The 17,869-nt window shown below is 41.9% G+C and overlaps 1 protein-coding gene across 1 annotated transcript in view; it reads right to left on the reverse strand.

Annotated features, from left to right (window-relative positions):
• The window catches only part of TLN2 (talin 2), a 352,944-nt gene that overhangs the window by 209,262 nt on the left and 125,813 nt on the right, over positions 1–17,869 (reverse strand). The window contains exons 19-21 of the mRNA XM_029574657.1: positions 14,590–14,756; positions 10,552–10,680; positions 7,658–7,771 (exon numbers count right to left, since the gene is read on the reverse strand). Of these exons, the coding sequence (XP_029430517.1) occupies positions 7,658–7,771; positions 10,552–10,680; positions 14,590–14,756 (410 nt within the window). The remainder of the gene's footprint in view (positions 1–7,657; positions 7,772–10,551; positions 10,681–14,589; positions 14,757–17,869) is intronic.

Below are 17,869 nucleotides of genomic sequence, written 5' to 3' on the forward strand. Positions count from 1 at the left end.
GCCCCACTTTGTTTAAGTTTCATGTATGCATAGCCAAGGAAAGCACTACAGAAAGTAATTTCAACAGGGAAATGTGATAGTTTATGGATCACTTTTTGTTGCAGCCTCCTTATATATGGGGCAGAGGAATAACCTAGTGGTTAGAGCAGCGGACTCAGAATCAGGGAAGCCAGGGCTCACATCCCATTGCAACGCCTTGTGACCCTGTAAAAGTCACTCCATTGCCTCAGGTAGAAATTTAGGGGGGTCATTTATTAAGCTGCATTAAGCATTTACCATACAGTAAAAGCCTTGCAGTATTTTAAAATAACATGTGTTATTTCATCCCTGATAACACTGGTATGGTTAGTATTCTCACAAATGCCACACAATAGCTGCCCCACAGCCCAGGCTGCCATTGTGTTAAAGGGCTAGAATGGCCTGAGCAAATCTCTCTTCTCCCCCAATCGGTGGAGACTCCAGTCCCATGTCCCCCACTGGCCCAAAAGGCCGCCCCAGTGAATATAAAAAAAAAAAATAAGCTCAGCATAGCCCCCTACCTTCCCAATCCTGCTCCTTTGGAAAAAGTGAAACCCAGCCCGACCTCAGAAACCCCCACTACCAACACTGGTCATACCTCAAAAACCCCAGTGGCCTTGTGGGCTCTGGAGCACCTCCTAGGCTTTTGGCCCTGCTCATTCTTAGTTGAAATGGTGCCAGCCTTTTTTTGTAAGAAACGCCATCCGAGAAGAAGCAAGCAATGACTTAAGCCAAAGGGGGACAGTAACTCCAGCACAATATCCCTGATACAGATGGTTTTTGAAACAGACCCGTGTTGGGTGCAGCAATATCACATCATAGATAAGTTTTTCCTACTTGGGGTACAGTTTCTTTTTTTTATTTGTAAATAAGGACTCTGATTCATTTTACTTGCATCATTAAAACCAGCCTTAAAAAAATGTACACAGAACCTGACCACATAGTTTGATGATCAAGCATAAGGCAAGTGAAGGCTTTCTGAATGCCGGGAATGATTATTATGAAGGTCTTTATCTAACACAGACTAAATCTATTAAAATATAGGTCATACTGGGGAGACTTTTTATGAAGTACTTGTGTGAGTTGTCCTCCATCCTTCAGACATCCTATTTTTTAAAAATATTTCACGTGTTTATTTATACCTCCAGTACATTATAAGTCAAGGAATGTCTATGTTCTTATCTATTAATAAACCAGCATTGAAGCACCATCTTCAATGCAGTTTATATTGCAGGGGCTTCCAACCTGACAAGGGGAGATGTGAGAATGACAAACATGCAAGTAAATAAAAGTGATTTCCTCATTAACACAAAATGTGAAAATTTCCTTCAAAAATCAGATCCAAAACATTTATGCTTTGTATTAAAAGGTAACTGCATTACTTACAAGTGATAAAATCCCTCAAGTCTTTCAGAATCAATTTAATGGAGGGTAAATAAAAACTTTAATGCTATTTCCACAAGGTATTTGCTCAGGCCTCATGGTAAACCAGATGGCCATTATCTAGAAGATGCAAGGAAATCTCCATGGCAACCCATGCATTCATCACTGTTGTAGGCCCCATAACAAAAATGTAATACTTTTTTTCTCACATGGCTCACAATTTTTGTTCATTTTTCTTATTCGCCTTACCAATTATGCTCAAAATGGAGAACTGTAATATGAAACAATCTTAGTCAAATAGCTTAAACCAAAAATAATCAAAATGACCCATCAAAAATCATGTGACAATATAACACAGCAAAATGCCATATGGAGTGCATATCTGTTGGCAATTCCTGAGGGGAAGCAATCTCGGCTCCTTCTCATGTTCTTTGCCACCACCTGGCTGCTCCTCCTCCTCATCTAAATTGGCCAAAAGAAGATACTTACTCTGTGAACTTAAGTATCGCACTTCAAGGCTTAATACTTTGCAATGAACCACAATGCCAACAAAAGCAGCTGGTCTTTCAATCACTCTGTAGCTGACTGTAGCAGGGCAGAGCCAAGTTGTTGGTATATGTTATGGTGCCTTGCCACTCATTAAAGAACATTTAAAATAATGTTGGGCAAGGTAGTAATTGTCTTGTATAGAAAACACTGGTATAAAGATGAATGTGTCAGCAGTTTTGTTGTGGGACTAACATGTAACCAATACTGTATTAACAACTGTATTTACTAGTTTGAGCATGATAGTAGTATAAATATTACTTCAAATAGTATTATATACTACACAAATTAAAGGATGATAAATGAAATATGAAAAAAAAAAACCCCCCAACTACGTCCCTAATGACATGGGCAGAATGAGCCTATTTTAAAAATTCTAGACCAGGAAAAACAAGATATCCTTTTTGTGTCGTTAGAACCTATAACGGGGCAGCCAATTCCAGTCCTCAAGAGACACAAACAGGTCGGGTTATTAGGATATCCACAATGAATAAGCAAGAGAGATATTTGCTTATAGTGGTGGCAATGCATGCAAATCTATCTCATGCATATTCATTGTGGATATCCTGAAAACCAGGCTGGAAGACTGGAGTTGGAAATCTCTGTCCTGTACTAAGACACAATACTACAAACAATATGTGAGCCACAGACATGGTCGAACATGTGGAGATGCTTGGCTCATGACTCTACAGCCCTTTAAAGTTAAGACCCTCCCGGCGGCGTCCCTCTTTGCCGTTCCTCGCTCGGCTTCATCAGCTTCTCTCCGCTGGGGCTCGCGTGATCGGCGCAGCCCACTCGGGGCAAGAGCCCGCTCACCTCCCAAGGTGAGCCGTGCAGAGGAGGAGCAAGCAAGCGGGAACCTCAAACAAACAATTAAATAAAAAAAAAAGAAGAAGAAGGCGGCCAGATGCTGTGCAGCAAAGCCCCGACACCACACGGTGAGTTAACCGTGCCCCCTGAGAGGCTTTAGGCCTATCAGAGGGCACTCTACAGCCCTTTAAAGTTAAGACCCTCCCGGCGGCGTCGCCTGCCGGGCGTCGCGCATCCGAAGGAGCGCGACCTAAGGGGCCTGCCCCTTAGCGCGCCCCTTGGAGTGCCCTAGGCCCAGGCCCAGGCCTATCCCTCTCGCAATTCAGCCATTATCTTCTGGGTTCGTCATTAGTGCAGCCGCGCATGTGCAGCCCTTATAAGATCTGTCTGTCTACAGAACGCTATTGACCCTATCTCTTACCCTGAACCGTTTGTGAGTCCCGGGTCGAGACTTCACCCCACCCATAGAGGCTCCCAGACGCGCTCCTGCCCGGCCCTCTGAGAACTAATTACACCTATCGCACCTCCAGCTTTCTTCCAAACAGTGCCCAGCACCAATCCGATCTGTCTCCAGCACTCACCCAATCTTCATCATACATCCAGCCAACCAATTTTCAACAATCTTACAATCGTCATCCAGCACTCATCCAACCAATCTCCAACCGCCATCAAACCTATCTCCAGCACTCTTGCTACCATCCTCCAATAGTCAACAATCTTCATCATCCGCTCTCATCAACCTATCCCATACATTAAGACTCGGAGCTCCAAAAACCAGTTCACCGATTACACCAGTCCTCAATATTCTCCATATTACATCAAGACACTCCAAACATTCATCCAGACGACTCCCACATTCATTCATACCCCTCCAGCAAGCATCGAGGTGCTTCCAGCAAGCATACAGACAACCCCAGCACTCTCTCTGACGACCCAGTACTCTCTCTGACGAATCAGCACTCATCCAGCCGACTCCAGCACGCATTCAGACACCTCCAGCAATCATCCAGACTTCTCCGCATCCATCCAGATGTCTCTAGCATTCCCGCAGACTCCCCCATCTTCCATCCAGACTTCACCAACATTCCTTCAGACTTCACCACTCCTCCAGAATTTTATTCCTCATGCACACTTTCAACATCCCGATCATTTACAACCAAAGGAGAAACTCCGTAATAAACTACACCAACTCCAATGTCATACAAAAATAATTATTCCAATCATGACTTCACCATTGAACCAACTACTGGGCCTCACGCTACTCTCCTTAACCCTGATCAATCACTCTCGAAAAAAACACATCTCCTCCTTGACTATCTAACAGAATCAAAGCCGGACTGCTGCACAATTACCGAAACATGGCTGAACCCGGAAGACACGGTCCTAATCAACCAACTTCCTACACACGCCTACGACATATTCTCTATCCCTAGACCCAAAAAAAAGAGGCGGCGGTCTTTTATTAGCCACAAAAAAAGAGCTAGGGCTATCTCTACAGGCTTCAAATTCATCTACCACTCTTGAATTCGCAACATTCAAATCTAAACACCTTCAAATCTGCCTTATCTATGCCCCTCCTGGAAGCCTAGAATCAGACCCGTCACCTTTAATTGAACTCTTAGCCAAACACATTAACACAGATACCCCAGCTATAATAATGAGAGATTTCAACCTTCACGTGGATAAAACCCCTCAATCCTCCAGTTGTGAAACCTCTCACACCACACTTCAATATATGGGTTTCAAACAAATTATTAAAGATCCGACGCTCAAAGCGGGACACACACTGGATTTAATTTTCATAAATGAAAGCCTCACCACTGCCTCATCCACGACTTACTCCCCAGTCCCCTGGTCGGACGTTAGATCGATCTCTATTACTCTCAAGCTCATCCAACCCATCCCCCTTCCAGTACAAAAAACCTCAGTCCAATTCAGGAAGTTATGCAACCCAGAATCTCTCAGCCCACAACTATCCTCTGCATTAGACAAAATAGACCTCACGGATGCCAATTCAGCCACTTCCGCCTGGATCAAAATAACTAAGAATGTAGCAGACCTCATGTGCCCATTAACTACGAAAGCCCTCCTCTCTAATTCAAACAGGAAACCCTGGTACACCCCTCAACTCAAAACCCTGAAACAAGAACTTAGAAGACTCGAACATGCATGGCGAAAGAACCCTTCCTCATCAAACCTGGGTGCCTACAAATCCCTCATGCACCGCTACCGGATATCCATCCTACAAACTAAAAGGGATTTTTTCTCAAAGAAAATACACCACTTCATCTTCGATCCTAAAGCTTTATTCTCCCTCGTCTTGACTCTCTCCATATCTTCCCCCAGACCATCCCAGATGATCAAGCGTCCAGCAAAGCCTTAGAGTTAGCCACATATTTCAAGAAAAAAAATCACAGACTTGATCAGACCTTTAAAGGCCAACAACGTTCCTCTTCCACCACCAGCCTACTCCTCACATATTCAACAGAACACGGGCCTGGAAACATTCAAGCCGACTTCCTCCTTAGAGATTGAAACAGTCCTAAAGAAGCTCAAACCTGCCTCGCACCCCACAGATGTGATTCCTGCCAACTTACTCATTGCCATCTCAAAAACAGTCGCCAAACCAATTGCCGACATCATTAACTGCTCACTAATGCAAGGTACAGTTCCTGACCCTTTGAAACTTGCAATTCTTAAACCTCTCTTGAAAAAACCCAACCTGTCTCCAGATGACCCCGTCAACTATCGCCCGATTGCTAAACTCCCCTTCATCTCCAAAATCTTAGAAAAAATAGTGAATAAGCAACTTTCGGAGTACTTAGACGACAACAAAATACTAGCCCCCTCTCAATTCGGCTTCCAAAAAGCCAGAAACACAGAAGCTCTCCTAATCTCCCTAACAGACACAATACTGTTGCATCTGGATAAAAAACAACCCGGTCTACTCATTCTTCTCGCCCTATCGGCCGCATTTGACACGGTGAACCGCTCAACACTTCTGGACCGTCTAGCCGACATTGGCATCAAAGGCACTGCTCTCAGCTGGTTCAAATCTTTTCTACATAACAGATTTTACAAGGTCAGAGTCAACCATAACGAATCACACCCAGTCCGCTCATCTCTAGGAGTCCCTCAAGGCTTATCCTTATCCCCTACCCTCTTCAACATTTATCTTCTACCACTTTGCCAGCTCCTCTCCAAACTAAAACTAACCCACTACATCTACGCAGACGATGTACACATTTTCATCCCAGTTATGGAATCTCTTCAAAACACACTAGAATTCTGGAACAACTGCCTCCAATCCATCAACAACCTGCTCATGAGCCTTAACTTAATCCTTAATTCAAATAAAACTGAAATTCTCCTCGTCTCACAGGACTGTAACAATGCAATGTTTAACATACTCCCTACTATTCAACCTTCCTTGTCTTCTCAAGTCAGAAACCTCGGAGTCATCATGGACAATCAACTAAACCTAAAGAGATTCATTAATAATACCACAAAGGATGGCTTCTATAAATTACAAGTTCTGAAACGGCTCAGACCGCTCCTCCACTTCCAAGACTACCGGTCGGTTCTCCAGGCAATCATTTTCTCAAAAATTGACTATTGTAATTCCCTTCTACTCGGCCTCCCAGCTAACTCCATAAAACCTTTACAAATGCTTCAAAACGCTTCAGCTAGGATCCTGACTAAGTCTAACAAAAGAAATCATATTACCCCCATCTTGAGAAACCTTCACTGGCTCCCAAATAAGTTCAGAATCTCCTACAAAGTACTAACAATCATTCACAAATATATACACAACCTCATTCCACTGGAACTCAGTATACCTATTCGACCACATATACCCGCAAGACCGGTGAGAGCAGCGTATAGAGATACCCTCCTTGCCCCTCCTATCAAGACCTCATTAAATAAACGATCTCTATCCACAGCGGGCCCCGCACAATGGAACTCTCTACCGCCAGAACTCCGGAAGGAACCTTGCCTAATCACATTTAAAAAGAGACTCAAAACTTGGCTATTCGAACAAGCTTTTAATCTATGCCAATAATCGCCGCCTTATCTATCCAATCAGGTGCTCCATGTACCGTGACTATTGAATCCAATAAGCACCTAGATATTTAGCCTTAACTTCGCAGTAGAACTCGCACTACTTTATTTATTCGTTGTAATTTATTCCCCAGTTACTTGTTCCTAGTTTATCTCCCTGTTCGATGTAACCGCATTCTTACATGCATGTTAATGTTATAATGTAAACCGAATTGATATGTAACATTGCTACATGAATTTCGGTATATAAAAATGTTAAATAAATAAATGACATTTTCTCACATGGTGCAGAAAGGATATTCGGACAGGCTCAGGGGGATATCTCTCTCTCCCACCAAGCTTTGCACCTGTGCATGAAATATTTGCATGCCTCAGAATTTAGCAGACGATATCTATGTGTCTTTGGGCATCTTTACGTATCACCTTCACTATCTACACACTTGAAAGAAATAACAAATCACCTTTTAGCTGAATATGCACACCAAATTTTCAGTGTGTCAGGGGTCCTAGGAGATTCCAATGGAGATTTTTATTTTTGAACCATGTATAAGTAGGCTCCATTATCTTTGCGTGGAGCTTCTTGTTCTACCAAACAGCTATTTATGGCTCCACCAAAATTTAACAATTGTCACGAGACATATGAAAGTACCCGCAGTATGGCAATTTCCTAATGCAATGCATTCCTTCAGTATTTCAGTCAATTCAAGTGATATTATGCATAAATGAGCTGCTTTTTAAAATCTTAAACATTGACTCTAAAGTCTCAACTGGAAACTGATATACATTAATAAACAAAGCAGAAAAACAATTCTTGGTCTGCCATGCACTGAATACGTACCTTGCAACTCTGAACCAACTGCTGGTGGGCGGCGGTATTCTTGTTGGAAAGAGCTGCATTCTGGGAGGCTGCAATGGTTTGTGTTGCAGCAGCCGCTGCCTGTTTAGCTGCAGCCTTGAGAGAAATATTAAAATCAAAGAAATTCAGAACAGCCCCAGAGACTGTAAAACATTCTAGATGTGAAAGGACGGAAATGCCACTAAAACCGTATAAAATATTCAGTCCGTGCATGGGGGAAATACTCATTTTGCAAAAATATATAGATCTCAGTGTAAATCAGCTCACCCAAAATGATACTTCCCAGACTGCACGTCATTATTCTATGCTGCCAGACACGCTAAGAGGTAAATTTTAAAAGCCGGGCGCACACCAAAATCGGGAGATGTGCGTGCCTACCCAATTTTAAAATCTGCCTACATGCGCATGCATCTCCCGATTGGCGAATATCTCACTTGGAATGTAAAAGAGGCCAGGTGAGGGTGGGGCATGGGTATTCTGAGGCAGGGCCAAGAGCTGAGCGTGCAAGTACCTATGCACCTGGGTATGCACCCAGGCTCCACTGTCTCAAAAGTTTATTTCTGCTATGGAGGAGGTACAAGTTTAAAAAAAATAAATTACAAACATTCTTGAGGGTTTTCAGGGGTCTGGGTTAACCGGGGGGGGGGGAGGGGGTGCAAGCTAAAGAACCAGGAGGATTTGGAGGACCTACCTCTAGGCTGGGGGAAGTGGTGGGTGAACTGGTGAAACTGGTCATGGCATTGATGGGCACCTGTTATATACTTCTTCCAGTTGCCCGGCTCATACCCGGATGTGGGCAGTTATGCACGCCCAGTTGCAAAACTGGGCGCACGGATACTTGCTCTTAGGCCATTTTACAGCATACGTGCATATGTGTGCACGTATGTTACAAAATTGCTGCGTCCCTGGGCGCATGCCGACACACATGCATCAATGTGCGCCTGCGCGCTCCTTTGAAAGTTACTGTCCCTGGAAATACAAATAAATGTCCTAAAAAGAATTACTTCTCCATTTTAGAGGAAATGAGTATTGGGTATTCAAAATCATCTCAAGCTTGTGATAACTAAAAAACCCAAAACAAACAAAAACATATTTTCACATTTAAACCTTGTGCATAGAAATAAAATCTAGCGCTATACACCTTTCAAAGGCCCCAATAACTTTAGATCCTGATTTCCTCTAGTTCTCAGGATGGTGCATGATGAAAACAAACATTTTCTTATCAGTATGTCCTGCTGGGCTAGCAACAATTCTTTGAAAGGTCACAACAGGAACCAAAAGACAGCTGAGAGCTCCCAAGACCTGGCCAAACATTATGTAGCAAACCATTTAAGTGATATGCTTCTTGAAAAGAATATTTTACAATACAATTTAAATTTATATCTCATCCTCTTTCTAAAGAGAATTCGGAGCTATATACTTGACTTTTAGAAGTTCTGCATGACTGTTGCTTCAATTATTTTTCTGAACCAGCAGTTTCTTCCTACTCCTCCTCCTCTGTATTTTCAGCTTAATCAGAACCAAGACTGGGATCTAGTGCCATGAGCCTTCATTTGCAATTTATCGGGGATATTTTGTCCTATTTTATATCCTTCCCTCCTCCTTATCCCAACATACCTAGTCTAATCATTGCAGTGAAAGTCCTGGGATAGGGGCCATGCAATAGGAGTCTTTCTGGAACCCGGTAATCATGGACCCTCAATTTGGCCACTAGGTGTCACAATGACTACAACTCCCTCTCCCAAAAAGGGCTGTGACCTGGGGAATAAAGACCTGACGTCAGGATTGAACTGGAGACCGCCCTCAGCCCTGGCACGACCGGGTGTGCATACTGTGTATTTGCACGGGGCCGCACCCCCCGGGGAGGGTCTGTATGAGAGCCTATGTGCCTGTGAATGTGTCTGTGAGAGCCTGTGTGCTTGTGTGTGTGTCTGTGAATGTGTGCCTGGAAGAGTCTGTTTGTCATATATAGGCTCGCACAGGCACACACACACACATAATGTATCTGTGAGGGAGAAGGAGCCTGTGTATGTGAGAGAGAGAATGTGTGAGAGAATGAATGTGTTATTGTGCTTGCGTGTGTGAGGGAAAATAAAATTTGTACAGCTCTACCTCCCCAATCCACGATCTCAGGGTGACTGGAAATCAGATCCCAGGTATGGAGAGAGCAGGAGATTTTAAAATCCTTATTAGTTTTAATTATTGGGTGTAATCTGATGTTTCTGCTCTTTTGAAATATTACATTTTTTGGGGGAAATAGAACATTTTTTTAAATTATTGGATTTTTTTTAAAATTCATCAGATGTTTTGAAATATTTTATTAGTGTTTGGGAAATTTTGGATACTCTTATTCATTAGTTGATTTGAAATATTTATTCTTTTTTGAATATGGTTTTACTATTATGATTGTTTTATATTTCTTGATTTTATTATTTAATTTTTTATGAAGAACGGTACTGTTTCTGTTTTCCATTGTTGCTCTGCATGTAGAGGCTGACTTGCTCTGGGTTCTAGTTCAGTTCTTCTCAGCACGTTTTTCTTTATACTTTCTGGTCTCTTCATTCTGTATTGGGTGTTCTGTATATGTGACGGAGGTGAGGGGGTGGGGGCATGTCAGTTTTTGAAAATATAGATTGTAGGATGGAGCTGGGCTTTATTTGATGGGCTGGGACAGAGACTGAATAAATCAGGGGAGGGAGGGAGCAGCACTGTAATAGTTCGCACAGGGCAGCAAAAAACATAGAACTGGCCCTGTTCACCCTGCTGCTTAACTTTAGCAACCCTGGTGGCATAATTAGCTTGGAACCTGGTCCAATCCTTGTACAATCAATTTCTCTGAAAGCCCAACTCTTTTTGCTATATGTACAATCTCTCACCTCTAGTCGATTGACAATTTTTTTCTTGATGGCATTCTGAGCAGCTGCATTGGTTGCAACCCGAAGACCCTCTGCAGCTTCCCTCAATCTCTGCTGCTGGTCTTCATTTTCAGGATTAGCTGCAGCCCCCTAGAAAACAGAACACAGAAAAACCCCTTAAATATCACATATGCTAGGCTTCAAATGTTATTTATCTATTTACTCTGTGTTTTCAAGATATTCACTTTTAAATATGTCACATGGCAAGTGATTTGAGATTATTGAAGCAATGTGTAACGAGAAGGGAGCATTGTTGGAGGATGTCTCCCTCAAAGTCAGCTAAAACGGCCTATTACCATGTTCTGGCAAAATATTATGCCAAGTTAAATTTAGCCAATAAATCGTATTATGCAAGTAGTGGAATCACTGATCATCAGATTCTTCTGAAATCTATTTTACAAGTGCAATAAATTCGCTATGTACTTCCTCTCAAAGATAGCAGACATTCAGCAATGTTTTCCACAAAACGTCTCCCTAACATCTGTAGCAAATATTCATTCATCAACTAGTTGGGTCAATTTTGATCTGACAACTACAACTGAGGTAAACTCAATACTGACAAGAATGAATTTATCTTGTACCCTTAAATCCTTGTCCTACCTCATTAATAAAACTTTTGAGGGACGTTGCTAGCGAATCCATTGCCCAGATTGTTACTCTGTCGTTATCTTCTGGTTGTTTTCCCGATGAGTTCAAACAAGCATACGAGAGACCCATTTTTAAAGAAAATCTAATGCAGATCCTATGGTTCTGTCCAATTAGAGACCAATATCTTTACTGCCTTTACTAGCCAAAGTGATGGAATGTGGTGCAGCCATTTTTCAAAGCATCAACTAGTAACCGCAAGGGACAGAAAAAGATAAAACAAAGATGTAAAGCTGGTCTCACTACATTCTCCCTGACGCAGCCCACACAGGCGAAATGCTGACAGTGTTAGGGGATTTGAGCTACCGTTAAAAGGTAAGTGCTAAGGCAGTGATTTTTTGCCCACTTTGAAAAATGCCATTGTAGTGATACACTAAAGGCTGAATTTGTATTCACCCGTGCGTGTAAAATATGGGGGTTACACGTATGGCCGGGCATTGTGTGCGCTGCGTGCATTTTAGAAGGGGCCCGGCCCTGCGAATAACTCCTGTTACACGCACAAGAGCCGGGCCTCGCAAAAGGGGTGGGGAGGGGAGGGGCAGAGCTGGAGGCGGCCAGTACAGCAGTCATTTTTGACTGTGCCAGCAGGAGCTGGCGTAAGTACTGAAACAAAGAAAAAAAAATTGGGCCATTTTAAGGGGTCGGGGAGGAGAGGGGAAGAGGGAGGGAGTATGGGCAGGGGGGCAAGGAAGTTCCCTCCTAGTCCGCTCCTTAATTGGAATGGACCAGGAGGGAACTAGGGAAGGCTGCGATGTGATGCTGCGTGAAAGTTGCATTATTTCACCCCCCCCCTTGTGTGCGTCACTACGGATTTTATAATGTGCACCTTAACACATGTGAAAACGCCATAACGTGATTTGATAAATGACCCTGTAAGATTGGGAAGAAGACTGAAACCTTTCTTAGAGACCTCTGATTTTACAACAGTTTTATAAGCATTAGTTTGATCAGGTTTCGATTACTGCAATGCGCTCTTATAATGGACTTCCCACCATCTCGATAAGACCTTTGCAGCGTGTGCAGAATACTGCTGCACACATTCTGTTAGGGACTCTATTGTGAGAGCATATTTCTCCTGGTCTACAAGCCTTACATTGGCTTCTGATCAAATTTAGATACAAATATAAGAAGTTGGTTTCGAGTCGTCCCCCTGGAGTTTCATTTCATGACCCTGAGTTCTACTGTTTCCCTTCCAACTGAAAAGGTTTGAAGTTCATGCATCATTAAAACCTTTCAGATATCTGAAAGTCTGCATCGTATCTCCCCCGTACCTCCTCTCTTCCAGGGTATACATAGTCAGATCCTTTTCTTTGTTTCTACTCTCTTAAACCTGACCATGTTACTGCTCTCCTGCACGTCAATGAAGCGCAAATACAATAGCGTTCCCTGCATATGATAGTCAGTGCTGGAGGAGTAAACTGAGCAGCTTATGCCTCCAACGCTGGAACCGCCGGGAGCAGGTGAGACCCTTGCTCCCATCAGGGATGATTTTTTTTGTTACTGGGGGGAGGGGGGAGAGAGGGGGTGTTGGATGGTTTGGGGGTGAACTAACAGATACTTCGAGACTAGGCGAAGCAAGGATTCCAATAGAAATTATTAAACTAAAAACGGGAAAAGGAGGAGGATAGACGGTGGTAATGTATTTGAGGAGCACTGGGCCAGACATTATAATTTATATAATTTACATGAGCCCTTTCATCTTTTTCCTGTTTTTAATACTAATACAGCGATACTTATCCAGATATCTTAAAAACATCTGAAGAAGTAGTAACTTATCCGGCCACACGAAGCCGGATAACTTCAGACCTGCTTTAGATAAATGGCTGAATGTGCCACATTTGGTATTTAGATGGATAACTTTATGAGTTATCTGTCTAAATAGGTTTTGAATATGGACCTCCCAGTAACTAAACCTATAGCAAAAACTTCAAAGATCCAGTTACATGTTCAAATACTCAAGAGAATAATTTTCAAAGCCATTTCCATGGGTAAAACAGTGCTTTCAGACAACAGCCCTTTCCTTGGGAAACCTACCAACATACGTTAGCAGGTGTAAATAAGGAGGAACAGTTTTCCTGGGATCATTTTCAAAGTGAAAGTAGGCGCATAACTTTCACTTTGAAAACTGGTGCAAAATCTGCTGGTAAAAAGCACCTATCAGTGTGGGAAGTTATAAAATTACAGCCTAAACGTGCAACAAGCGACTTACTCAAACAGTCACACCCCCAACAGCAGAACAGGGATGTTGCAACGTCCGGCTGTACTGCGATTTCATAAAGCTCTTAAAATGTTCCAAAAATGCAATGCAGAAACGGCAGCTGAAATAGACTTAATGCAAACCAATTAGTAGTTTACATTGGTGTAGTTACAAAATAGTAACAAAGCTTGATGGCATGATGCGAGGGTGGGTGCTGAATGTTGGGATAAATGTGGAAACCTGTATACTCATCTATCCAGGATCGTAGAGAACCAAATAGAAAGAGAACAAAAACTGATTTGGTTAAGGAATGATATCCCAAGTAATCACACTTCTAAGACTGGGATCTGGGATATATCCTTAGCAGTGTGGACCAAAATAACTAGATAAAGAAGACTGGCTGGTGGTTTTTATCTGCCATCATCTACTATGTTACTACGTAGTCTTCTGTGCCACCAAGATGGGATGGGAAAATAGGGTGTGGGATGACCATCACCTTCTCTTCAGAAAACATATTAGACAAAACTCTAAAAATGCAGTGAGGAAAAAATATTTTTAGCATCCAAAATGAAAGCCTGGGTTATAACTGTTGGCTCCAGTGGAGTTTTTCTAGATAATCAGGAAATGCTATGGACTACTGCTGATTAAAACATTGTATTTCTGGGTTCAAGGACTACTTAGCATTCCATTTAGATACAGTCTCTATCTACAGTGAGTTTACATAAACTTCCTTTATTCAATAAGGACTTGGTTGAGAAAAAAGTTGCATAGCTTCTGAGTTGTAGGGATGTGCATTCTTTGGTCATTCATTTCCTTCATTCTGCAGAATGGGCATGTCTAGTAAGCATGTATGTTTTCCATTGTACAAGCATGGAGACTGACGTGCGTACAAAGATATGTGCGTATCACAAAACAGATGAAACGAATGATCGGCGAATGCATATCTCTAATGATTTGTATCCAAATAAGGCTATTAGACATTACAGCACAGATTACTAAAACGTAATAGATTTCTGGGGGTAAGCCACATGTGCCATCAGAAAGCTCTCTCTTTACACAGCACTGCATACAGTTATCTACAGAAATCAGGAGTCCTTCAGCAGTCTGAATATTCATCAGGTTTGTTTTTTTTTAGTTACATTTATCCACCTACATACCTTTGCGGCTTCAACCATGCGAGCCGTAGAATCTGCCAAAAGCTTAGCAGCAGCCAAGAGCTTCTTGGAATTGTCCATGTCGATTTCAGCCTCAGCATCTGACCTCATGGCATTGACAAGGTCAGAGGTAGCCTGAGCAAGCACTCGGGCTTGCCGCACCATTTCACCTAAAACATGAATAAAGACTAGGAATTTCTTGTCTTGTAAACTGAAATTACTAAGCACGTCCAATGCTCCACTGCATTTTGGTTTAACAACTGACGAGATTCGTGAGAAAAATCATCTAAACAAAATTCATAAACCGTTGTAGTCTATCACTGTAAACTATTGCATCAGTTGATGGCAAATTAGTACTCTCAATGAAATGGAGGAAAGATTATTGGTTTACGTGAGAAAAGAGATCCTTCTTATAAACTGACACATGACCAAAAACTTAAGTTATTGCTAGAATACTGAAATAAATCATTAATCCACAGTTGGCTAACAACAAAACTCAGATATAACTCCAAAATAAATGTTTCACCTCTAATAGCCTGGACTTGAGAGGCAAAGAATGAGGGGTCAATATTCAGCCATGGTCTATCCAGATAAGTTACCTGGATGCATTTACATGGGTAACAACAAATTGGATATTCAGCAGCACAGATGCACCACTGAATATACCCAACCCCAAAGTTATCCAGGTACGTTTTCCCAGGTAAATTTAGGAATGAATTGTGGCACAACTAAAGTTATCCAGATATCGTACTTGGATAACTCTGAATATATCCGGGTAGGTTAACTGGCTAAGGCCTAGAGCCACTAAGCTGCGATGTTTTTTCACACAAGAGGGGGTCCCACTACTATTTGGGGGAGAGCCAGGGCTGTCGCCACTCAGCAACATCTGCATTAATTTTTAACTTTGGGGGGAGTCGGGGCCACCTCAAGTGGCAGTCCCAATTTGAGCTCTTCTCGTGTTTTGTTTTTTTGGATCAGCACTTTAAATATGAGGCGGGAGCCACGTTAGAGTACCGGGCCTCCCTCCTTACATTTACCAATCTCAAGTAGGTGTAGATATTAGAACAGCTGACCATCTTCTCGGTCAGCTGCAATAAAGTATTTGCAGCAGATTGCCTAGTAATGATCTTCTTTGCATGCATTTGCATTATTCAGGCAAGCAAATCGCATGCAAAGGTCATTGAAGTGGGGGAGGGCAGGAAGATGCAAAATGCCATGTATATCACATGATATTGCAGCAATTGTGCTCTATCATGCTGTTTAATGCGCGTTAGAGTACTACGGTACCACGGCTTGTTGCATCTCCCAGTAAGTTGGCCTCCCTCAATATGCTCCCAATGTATCTGGGTAAGCTTCATCTGGCTAAATATCGACTTGTGATATTCTAGTGTAAATAAATAATGAAGGAACATGTACAACAAACTGGCCATTTGACTGTGGTGTCCAGATGACAGATCGCTCAGCATTTTCTGTGTACTCATCAATGTGATTCCTTCTCTTTTAAAGATCCTCCAAGATACTCACACAGTCGCTATCATTATTCTGTTAGGTAGGCATTCTTTTTCAAACATCATTATGTATTCTCTTCACATGATCATAAATACTAGTCCAGGGATAGGCAACTCCAGTCCTTGAGTGCCGCAGCCAGGTCTGGTTTTCAGGATATCCACAATGAATATGCATGAGATAAATGTGCATGTACCGCCTTCATCATACACGAATATATTTCATGCATATTTCACTGTGGAGATCCTGAGAACCAGACCTGTTGGTGGCACTGAAGGAAACGGAGGAGTACCTACCTCTGCACTAGACTGTTATAAAACAGATTTTCAAGAATCAAAACTGATATAATCATACTCCTATTATTGGTACTTTCATGTGAACTAATCAATTTTAAGTCCTATTTGATTGCATCATTACACCCTGAGCACTTGCAATAAAGTACATATCCCAAAGAATCTGAGCACAGCATAGGATGTTATTGACTATTTTTATAGCATACTGTATTGCAGCGCTTCTCAACCAGTGTGTCGCCAAGCACCGGCTGGTGTGTCGCGTGCTCCCGGTCTCTCCCGCTGCTCTTTCTTCCCTGCTGCCATTGCCGCCGGGCTATCAGCACATTCAAGCCCAGTGAGAACAGCAGCAGTGCTAAAAGAAGCTGTGGCACCCATGGCTGGCCTTTTCCTCTTCCCGCGCCTTCAGAGATGTGGCCTCAACAGAAGAACACAAAATTCCAAGCAATGTGTATAGAGAGGTATTACCACAATAGTTTATCTGTTTATACCTCTCCCAATGTTCCCAACTGGTACCCCTCACTGCCCTAAAAACAAGTACTGTATATTGTATGTTACTTATGATATTTCTAAGTTAAATAGAATGGCTGGTTTGTTTTTCCAGATGTACTATGCCACAAAAATAACCCAGAAGGAGCAAAAGGGTTAACAAATTATAATTGCAATTAACTGAAAGACAGAAGTAACAACCTGAACAAACAATGCTGAAGGCCAAACCTTGAGCATATATTTATTTATTTATTTATTTATTTCTTTCTTTTGTATACCGACATTCGATCGAGATATCACATCGGTTTCCAGATAACAGGTTGAATAGAGCCGGAACTGCCCTATTTTTACATTGTAACAAGATAACAGTTGATTAAACAATTTGCCTTTCTCCAAACTGTCCCTGATCAGTGACATTTTTATTTATTTTACTTAAAATATCTTATTAACTATTTCCCTGATACAAAGATCTCCCGAGGCGGTATACAGAATCAACATGCATAATTTCCTCAGCTCACATAAAATAAAAGACTGCACACAATCCATACAAAAACAACGACAAAACACATAAAAATGAATAAAAAGAGTCTCTGAGACTATTCCAGCTTTAGATTGTATGTTGTGGTAGTGGTCTTTGGAGTAACACAATTCATATTCCTGAGAGAAAGTTATTTTTGGTGCCATTTCTCACTATTGTTAAACTTTAAAGTTTTAAATCTTTCAATGTAACAAGTTGTTCCATATGTAAACCGGAGTGAAGGCATCTATGCTATACCTCGGTATATAAAAAAAAAATGCTAAATAAATAAATAAATAAATAAATAAAAGTAGCAGATAGCTCACTAACAAAATCAAAGAGAAAACAGGCTAAACTAGCTAGCTGAGTTGGGAGAACAGCAAGTTGAGAAAACTAAGAAGCATATGGGAATGGAGGCGGAGGAAGAACAGACTGAGCCACATGCTAAAGAGGAACCCTGAAGCAAAGGATGAGTGTGGCA

The sequence above is a fragment of the Rhinatrema bivittatum genome, chromosome 13 (genome assembly GCF_901001135.1).
Source record: "Rhinatrema bivittatum chromosome 13, aRhiBiv1.1, whole genome shotgun sequence".
Taxonomy (NCBI): domain Eukaryota; kingdom Metazoa; phylum Chordata; class Amphibia; order Gymnophiona; family Rhinatrematidae; genus Rhinatrema; species Rhinatrema bivittatum.